Genomic DNA, 9,636 nt, shown 5'->3' on the forward strand with positions numbered 1-9,636 from the left:
CGTTCGGTACACACTATACGTGACCGGGGACAAGTAAAGTTGTATCGGACCGGATGTGAGTTCACATGAACGACCAATATTTTCACCCAATGACAATGTTTTCAGTGCTCAAATACACGTTTATACATAATATATCTAAATGTGATATCTATACTATATTATATGAAAGAGTAAAGGTACAAAGTCATTACTTGTAGCTTTGCTGGTGGAGAATGGGGAAAATAAAACAACTTGCTATGCTACCACTTAAGCTGAAATGCATGATTTCTCTCCTTAAAACAAATGTGCGCGAGTTCACAGAGTTTTGCCGTGCAATACTGTCTAAGGATGTCAGAATACCTACAAATAATATCATGATTCGTTTTCAATCTTATTGAATATTGAAATGATCATGAAATCAGAAGAGAGACTTGACATTTTTATTGTCTTAGAACACCAAATCTGAGATTCATTATAGTCGAAATCGACAATCCACAAGAAACGTAGATCAGACTACAGTTGGACCATTTAATGATATAACAGTGTCGATGCTACAAGACTACTCCACTTATATCTTCAGACTGTGCAAAGCATGTGTTAGGACCCTCCGATTCAGGAAATGGATTTTCCACAATGTGCTTTCAATGTTTTCCATAGTAATAGTGGCATAGAAACGTGGTTAAGAATAGAATGGACGCAAATATTACTATACGTTGAAACATTCAAAGCTGCTTAGCTTTTAAGCTTTGCAAACAGGGAAGATGGTGTTTACTTGATACTAGGTAACACACTTAATAGTAGAAGCTTTTGTGATCGACGGAAACCGCACCGCCACTGATCAGAATATGTCTTAATGTTGGCTCAAAATGTATATTTTATAGCAAGAAAGACTAAATCAACAGCTGTATATATTGATTCCAATGTATTTACAATTCAGACCCTTCTTGAGTTTACCACTTTGCCGATGTGTTTATTCTTGACTCTGTCAATCGTTGTGGCAAAAACGTGTACATGTCTCATAAAGACAGCTCTACATCAAATTTTGAAGAAGAACGTTAGCTCCACTGTCCATGGCCAGGGGAAACTGTAGTGTCTGATACTAAAAAGGTACTCGTAACAGCAGTTACACCAAGTTGCTTCGAATTTTTTCTATGTGCTACAGTACTCATACCACTCATCACTCTCAAGTTTGCATGGTGGCGTTTTCGTGTGAACCGTTAGATGGCGCGCGCGCATGGTGTATGTCCGAATCGGACAATGATTTGACTGAAGGCACTGAAACGCTACTCCACTATATTGCACATGTGGACTTCATGCTATTGCTTCTTTGAATTTTCGAAAACGTAAGACAATATCAAATTACCCTCTGAACATAGCTTGTTCAGAATTGAACATAGCTGAACCCGACATAGCTTGTTGATAACATACGTATTAAACTTTGAATGCTCTGATCTCCAAATACTAGTTATCTAACACTAATCATCTTTGGTCCTCTGGGCAAGACACGTGGCTAAAACAGATAAAAGAAATGAAGATTCAAAGTGGCTTAATTGTTGTTTAGTATTTGCATAGCTTAAGGCGTGGTCATGAATCAGTTCAAGATACAAATAAATAGCCTCAAAAGTCTAATCCCAGAGACTGCGAATCTCTGTGTCATCACCCAAGTATCTCTTGCACACAGGGTTCATCTCTGGACCCGTGTCGGCATGGACGTTGTCGGCAGTCCTGCCGAAGTACCAGTCACCCACAGCCTGTCGGACCGTTTTGTTGTTGACCGTCAGCCGTGCCCAGGATACGTCATTATTCATGACGTGGGCAAAGCACGTGATGAGGAAGGCGCCATCTTTTTCACGGAGCTCCGTCTGGGCGACCTGACAAGAGAAAGATTCCGCATGTTGACTTCCAGTCTTACTTGTTATTTGGCCCTTTCTTTAGAACGGTAAGCTTGAAAACTGCAAGGTGCTTATATAATTAATACACATTTGGACAGTGATCTTGGTTTATGTATTTTAGAAACTCACTTCAACAAGGCGAAGAAGTAACAAGCTTGCTTATGGGCAAAATCAAAGATTTGGAACATATGAAGCTCATATAAGATATGCAAAGTATTACATCGACCTTTAGCAGAGTGGTCCTATAGTTCTGCACGGCGGCCAAGTCTTTTCCCTGACACTGGTCGGGATAGCAGGTTGTTCTGAGGATGTCCATCAGCGCGACCTTGTCGTACAGGTAGTTCAGCATGAAGAGCGGTCTAGGCTCGTAGGGAACGAGGTTTTCTGGGAAGGCGCACTTCCACTGTTCATCCTGGGGACGAGTTTCCCGACATGCCTTGTTGGCAGACGCTGGAAATGCCATTGTAGATAAGTGACTGCGCATGCGCCCTCAGTAGTGGCGATTTGAACACATAATTTCTTTTGTCAGATTTCCGTTTGATTCTTATTTATTGCAAAGCAACTCATTTCAAATGACGAAGCTATCTACTGGATTATGAATGCCATGTAATACCCACCATTTATTAAATAGACTTAAACCAAGGGGGAAGTAAGAAAAGGAAAAACGTAGCAAAATTAAGAATGCCCGACTTACAAGTCGCGTTGTGCAGTTCTATGGCTGTCGCAAGGCTGTCGTTGAAAAAGTAGACCCCGTCCTTGTCCGGCAGGTCCATGAACATGCCCGAGTCTGGGACGATCTTTACGTCAATGGAGCTAGGCAGGCGGGCTATGACGTCATCTGCTCCTACATACGTTCCTATCGCTCCCGCTGGACCAACGATATGACATGCAAAGTTAGGGCAGAGCAACGGCCCGATTTATCATATTCGTTCACATTGAATTTCGTGTATGTAACTGGAGATTTTTTATGTATTTGACATGCGTGTACTAGCCCCGAACTGAGGAGATTTTGCCCCACGCCTTGTTATGACACTGCAGCGGGACTTCCGTTTTTTGCATCTTCTGAAGATGTTACTGTCACCAAATTACAGTGGAAACTAGCTCTCGTACACGTGTAATACGAGGTATTTTAGAATAAGAGATGACATGGCTTCAATTTTTTAGCAATTTAAGCAACGTAACTGGAGATGTACAGTATTTCCTTTTGTAAAAACGTATTATAACCAGGGATGGCTAAGTACTAGTAAGTGTTCTTAAGAATTTAACAGAATTCATATGAATTATTTGACGGAATACATACATACAGAATTTGCAGAGCAACTGCTACAACTCGTAAGCCGTGATTTCTTTCAATATGACGTTTCAGCGCTCTTCCTTCTCCATTAGATCTAGACTTACCGGATGATCCACCCAAGATGAGCCGGTCTGCCTCTCCCAGTCCCGTCTGTAACAGGTGGACGATCAGTGCGTTAAGGTTGCGGCGTCCTCTGAAGTACAGGGACTTGTCGTAGTGCTTCACCACATCTTCCCTGTTCCCTGCACGATGTACGGCAGAATAATTGGATGAAATCACACTCACACACATGCAAGCACACACGCTCACACACACACACGCGCACACGCTCACACACACACACACACACACACACACGCTCGCGCGCACGCACTCACACACACTCATGCACACTCACACACATGCATACAAACATATGCAAACACACGTTGTATACACCCAAAGCACGCACATACACACTACCCATGCACATAACCCCCCCCCCCCCCACACACACACACACCTACTTGCAAATATATCAGTAATTTATCACCATACACACATAGAGACAACACATGCGCACAGACACAATGACAAACACACACACACACACACACACTCACACACACACTCACAAACACAAACATCTGTATCATATGTAACGATTAAAACCTACCCGCGTAGAAATACCCATCGCAGTACATCACCAAAACGGCGTTCCAGGTATAGAAATCTGGATTGACGTCTTTCGATGCTGATAAGATTCCTTTTAAAGTACTCCTGAAATAACCAACGTGTGACAAAGACACATAAGCTACACAAGAATGTCACTCTAACCTTACAAACGCGTATGGGATAAAAGTTGACAGGTAGCGAGGGGAGTTTTCATGGAGAATCTAACAATGGAATTAACTAAACAACGCATCATCTACTATTCTGACGAAAGAAATGGTGATATTGTGTTTCTTATCGCTTGTAATGAACTGCAAATAGATTTTCACATTCATTATGGAAATTGGTATATTTCTAAGCTATCTACATACGCACACACACACACACACACACATCACACACACACACAAACACACACACACGCGTTCACACAGACAGAAGCGTCACCTAAAACACATCATTCTTGGCGAAGGTAGCTACACTGATTCCAATAGTAATAAGAAGCTGAACCCACTCATGGTGTAAGCCCTTGCTGGACCCAAGGTCGGTGAAACTTCGCTGGTAGCATTTGGTGACATTCAAACATGCGCCGCCTCCTTTCAACCAAACAATCCAGGACTTCTGCCCAGTACCGCTTCCTTAGAAGGAACGGCGAAGCAAAGCAATGCAAAACAAAACGAAGTATCGGTTAGGCCTCATGACTTAATTATGGATGACATCTGCGCGCGCATCAATTTTCGTCCGTTTAAAAACAGTTTGCGGCCAAACTGTGAATCGTACGCAGAACTTGCAAATGGATGTATATGTGCCGCCATTAATAGGGACATTATACAACACAGGAATGCAGTGATGAAACGACGGAAAAGTTCTGAGTACCTTTCCTGAGGTAGTAGGCCGGTGGAGACCCGTCCAAACAGTAGGCTCCAGTTTTGTCGGCCTCCTCCTTCGGCAACACGTACAGTTGTGCAGAGGTGCTCTGTTGTAAAACAAGCCATAAACCTCAGCACACAGTGGAAATCAGTTATTAAATGTTTGCAAGTGGAGATTTTCGTTAATGCCAGATTACAGCTGACAAACATATCGGTCTACTGGGTATGTGTTAGCCGAGTAGACCGGATTTCAACCCGACCATTGTCTGACAGGCGCTTTTCGCTTCTAATTACTCTCATAGGTTGGTGGGGAAAATCTGGGCCTTCTTTTCACAAAGCCGTATCTAGGCCACGGTTTCCCCAGCCTCTGCCCCACGTCGCAATTCTCAATTCTGTTTACATTCTTTCGTTACCTTGTCAAAGTCCACCATTAGCAGTTATCTACCTGTTTATAGACTTTGCATATTGCAATTTGGCGCAGGCGTTTGTAGTGGGTCCGGCGGAAAGAAAAAAGGGGCGTTTAACTATAAGAAGAAGGTCACACTTTTAACTTCCCTGGGTCAACCTCTGCTTCGAGGGTACCTCTAATCAATAAATCATAATAACTTGGTTATCCATCATTAGTTGTTGAAAGCTGTGAAATCTATAACGAATGTAAATAATGTACATTGTTAACAGGTGCTCACTTACAGGTGTCTGGGCGACCGAGCTAAGATTGAACAATCATTCACATTGGCATAAATACACAAAATCAAACACAACGATAAGTTTATACACATTGCACACACGTAAAACACATGACGTAACGTGTGTACCTGTTAAACCCTTTCTATAGTTTGTACGTTAAACTATTGATAAAAGCATGTAATGCCACCACAGTGAAACCTACCTTTACTTCCGGGTTGTTGTTGGTAACGTTGCTGTCTACCTGTAACTCTTTCCCGACCCCGGCTCCCTGCGTCGCCTGTACCACCTTTATCGCCGACACTTCCTCTCGCACGGAACCGTCAGCCGCCGTTGGTTTGTTCTGAGTATCATTTTCACCGCGGTCGAGCCAGTTCGGTAGCTTGAACAACGGACGGTCGTAGTGGTTGTGGTATTCCCCTTGTTCGGAGCGAATAATGGCGAACGGAAACACGACTTGGGCAGCAAAATACACCACAGCTGACAGTAACAGAACGCCAAGGATCACAGAGAGGCTGAAGTTTCTTCTTCTCACACCGAGGGCACACGGCTTGCTGCTTGTCTGGTGTATCAGTGGGGCCACATCACTACCGTCCGCCATCTTGGATTGTCATGTGCTAGGTCGATCACGTGCGGAGGGGTCACGGTCGGGTAAGTTCAAAATACCAAAATCGTAGATCTGTATCACAATGACATGGAAGATTATTCAGGGCTATGATAATAATGTCTCTAGGTCCATGTGGTACACAGCCCGAGATATCAGAGTATTTCCGATAGAAAAGAATTGACGAAATGGTTATCATATATTTCTAATTCCCAGGCTTTTCTAGCATCAAAAACTAACTTTCTTACCATATTTACCATCCCCCAAGTCTTGCAAAAGTTTTAGCTAACTATTTTGAGGCCGACTGCCGGATTGTGGTTTGTTCCGTATATGCGCGCCACCTATCCTTATACCAAACTGTGATATCGTTTAAACATTTGCTGTCAAATACACCAGATTTTGTACTGCCAATGCATTGTATTCTTCTTTGCAACCGCAGACATGTACGTATACTTCGACCATTGTGTACGGCAAAAAAGATCATGTGGGTACGTGTATGTGTGGCGTACATGTAGAACGTAGCTTCATCTTCAATGTCTGTCACTCGTACATGTATATTCACCGAATCATTGTTTGAACACTATCATTAACTGTTCTAATTGTTCACGTGTAATTAGTCTACTTGGCACGAATATGCAATGAACTTTATTACCCACTCTAGTGTGAGGTTTTGTGCAAACATTGCGGCCTGCAAGGTGCAGTTTATAAGTTGAACGCATGGCGACGACTGTGTACATCTAAACCCCCGCATTACGTTCTTACAAAAGTAGATTTATCCAGCGTTGTTTTAGGTCGCCTGTTTACGAAACGCAGAGTTGATAACATTACTAAAATTCCATCTTAGCGAGTTGGCTTAGCTCATTCAGAACTTATTCCAACTTCGCCAACATTTTTCTATCTTCCAAGAGCTTATAACCTCCTAAGTTTTCTCGCCCCTGTTTGCAGACGATTTTATCCCAGTCAGATGCCAGAAATATTGTACCGATTACTCGACAACACAGAAGGCTAAAAATCCAGTTTGGCGTTCTGTTTCGCTTACGCTGTCGGTCCCAAACAAGTGCCAAGTTGTCCTGAACCCATTGGTGACCATGTGCGACGTTCTCCCGAAAATAAAAACTGACACCTACGTACTACGTATTATTGCATATACTATCTGGAGTATAGAAATGACGGGGTGTAGTTTTCGCACGTGATCGACCTAGCTAGTAGACGACAATAGTGTCAGCAATATGGCGGATGGTAGTGATGTGGCCCCCCTGATACACCAGACAAGCGGCAAGACGTGTGCCCTCGATGTGAAAAGAAGAAACTTCAGCCTCTCTGTGATCCTTGGCGTTCTGTTAGTGTCAGCTGTGGTGTACTTTGTGGCTCAAGTCGTGTTTCCGTTCGCCATTATTCGCTCCGAACAAGGGGAATACCACAACCACTACGACCGGCCGCTGTTTAACCTACCGAACTGGCTCGACCGCGGCGAAAATGACACGAAGAACAAGTCAAGTACAACATACGGTTCCGTGCGAGAGGAAGAGTCGGTGATACAGGTGGTACAGGTGACGCAGGGAGCCGGAGTTGGGAAAGAGTTACAGTTAGACAGCAACTGTACCAACAACAAACCAGACTTAAAGGTATGTCACACCGTGGCGACAGCATACTAGTATATGATCATTCATTTTTATTTTTCAATAGATTAATATTTGAAAGTACAAAACTAGTCATATTTTTTAATGTGTATGCAATGTGTTGGAACTTCGTTTTTGATTTCTCCTTGCATCTGTTTAATCTTGGGGTCATCTTGGGGTCATTCAAACACCTGAAATTAGGTCACCTGCTAAATCTCACGGCGGTCGGTTGCTAGGGGTAACCTCCCACTGTAAGGGAAGTATCATATTACCCAAGCTCTCGCGCGGTCCCGTGGAACATAACTGAACATCCATCTGATTTCTTGATTAGAAGAACTCTCGAAGCAGAGGTTGGCCCGGTAATTTTCCTCTCATACAACGTTACATCAACAACGTTTCTCGCCGTCCACCATTCTCTACCCTTCATCGCAAGGAGGACAATAAGCAGATAGTTAATTGTTAACAGTGAAGTTTGGCCGAAAGATAGCTATTAATTTTAGTTGGGGGTTGATGACCCGAGGTGTATATGGTGTTATAACGTCCGTCCATTTGCTATAACCACCGAATAAATCCACCGACTAAGCGAAGGGAACGAGGTTTATTACCATATACACCGAGGAATAGACATCAGTGGGCCTAGAGGCATCGGTCTATTTGGCTAGCCAATGTCTGTCCAATGTAGGCTAGCAGTTGAATTTTAGGAATATCTACGCCTGCGCGCAATGATTTTTGTTCGTTTTCGATCTGTACCTGTGGCTCATCGTATCAATGACTTGTTTACACAAGAGCACTACTGCACAACTGTACGTGTTGTCGAAGGAGGAGGCCGACAAAACTGGAGCCTACTGTTTGGATGGGTCGCCGCCGGCGTATTACTTCAAGAAAGGTGCGAATGGACAGATTTCCGAGTGAACTATTGTCAGTATGCCGTCGCATTCCTGAATTGTACCATGCCAGCATTCTTTCACTGGCAAGGCCAGATTGATTCCATTCATGGATGGCATTCTCTGGACCAACAAATCGCCTTCTTTATAGAATCTGGTCAGCTGGACGTAAACCTTCTACTTTGACTTTAGAAGACTTCTCTCATAAGTATCTATATTTTTTGTAATTAACGGTTTATACATGTATTCTCATTTTGCAGTTTCTGTGGCGTATATATGGTTGTAAACTTTGGGGGGCGGCGGACAAAATTTATACGCTTACGATGCCATCCATGTAATATTACTTGTTATCAAATCAGCGTGGCTTATCTATGTGTCATTACATTTTATTTTACCTTATAAGGGAGCGGTACTGGGCAGAAGTCCTGGATTGTTCGGTTGCAGGGAGGAGGCGGATGCGTTGATGTCGCCAGCTGCTACAATCGAAGTCTCACTAACTATGGGTCCAGCAAGGGATTAAACCATCAGTAGGTTCAGCTTCGTATTACATTGTACTATTGAAGGTATGGGGCTATATTTGGAGAGGTTGTTATGAACGGAGAAGTAAAGCTTTAGATTTATCAAAGACATTTGACAAGTAATCTGCAAGGACATTTATCTATCATGTCTTGGTCCCTGTCAGGACATGATATTTTGTCCGTGTCAACTTTTGTACATACTTTTCGAAATGCCTTAAAAGTGGTTCTTTGTTAACTAGGGGTCGAAGGAACGACAGAAATGTTTCTTACGTTCTGTTGCGTTTTGTGACATGAATGACGTAGCGTACACTGCTGTGACGTAGTGCACACTGTTGATTTCAGAGAGAGCCTTCACGGAATGTTATCAGCATCAAAAGAGATCAATCCAGACTTCTACACCTGGAACGTCGCTTTGTTGGTGTACTGCGATGGGTTTTTCTATACAGGTGGGCTTCAGTAAAATGTGATAAATATGGTAAAGATAGCCATGTCCGTACGCGTGTATGTGCATGTGCGTGTGTTTGTGTACATGTGTGTATGTTTGTGTGTGTATGTCTCTGTGTGTGTGTGCGCGCGTGTGTGTGTGTGTGTGTGTACATGTGTGTAACGTTTGTGTGTGTGTGTGTGTGTGTGTGTGTATGT

The 9,636-nt window shown here is 43.2% G+C and overlaps 2 protein-coding genes across 2 annotated transcripts; one reads left to right on the forward strand and one right to left on the reverse strand.

Annotated features, from left to right (window-relative positions):
- Positions 1-404: 404 nt before the first annotated feature.
- Positions 405-6,108, reverse strand: LOC118423150 (pectin acetylesterase 11-like). The gene is made up of 8 exons (XM_035831153.1): positions 5,575-6,108; positions 4,693-4,792; positions 4,331-4,454; positions 3,821-3,924; positions 3,270-3,407; positions 2,566-2,739; positions 2,098-2,321; positions 405-1,850 (listed from the first exon to the last, which is right to left on the reverse strand). Exons 1-8 carry the CDS (start codon positions 5,968-5,970, stop codon positions 1,605-1,607), a joined length of 1,506 nt encoding a protein of 501 aa, XP_035687046.1. The 5' UTR covers positions 5,971-6,108; the 3' UTR covers positions 405-1,604.
- Positions 6,109-6,529: 421 nt separating this feature from the next.
- On the forward strand, positions 6,530-9,493 carry LOC118423151 (pectin acetylesterase 6-like). The gene is made up of 4 exons (XM_035831155.1): positions 6,530-7,598; positions 8,379-8,478; positions 8,880-9,003; positions 9,337-9,493. Exons 1-4 carry the CDS (start codon positions 7,203-7,205, stop codon positions 9,452-9,454), a joined length of 738 nt encoding a protein of 245 aa, XP_035687048.1. The 5' UTR covers positions 6,530-7,202; the 3' UTR covers positions 9,455-9,493.
- The last annotated feature ends 143 nt before the right edge of the window (positions 9,494-9,636 follow it).

Source organism: Branchiostoma floridae, chromosome 9, assembly GCF_000003815.2.
Source record: "Branchiostoma floridae strain S238N-H82 chromosome 9, Bfl_VNyyK, whole genome shotgun sequence".
Classification (NCBI taxonomy): domain Eukaryota; kingdom Metazoa; phylum Chordata; class Leptocardii; order Amphioxiformes; family Branchiostomatidae; genus Branchiostoma; species Branchiostoma floridae.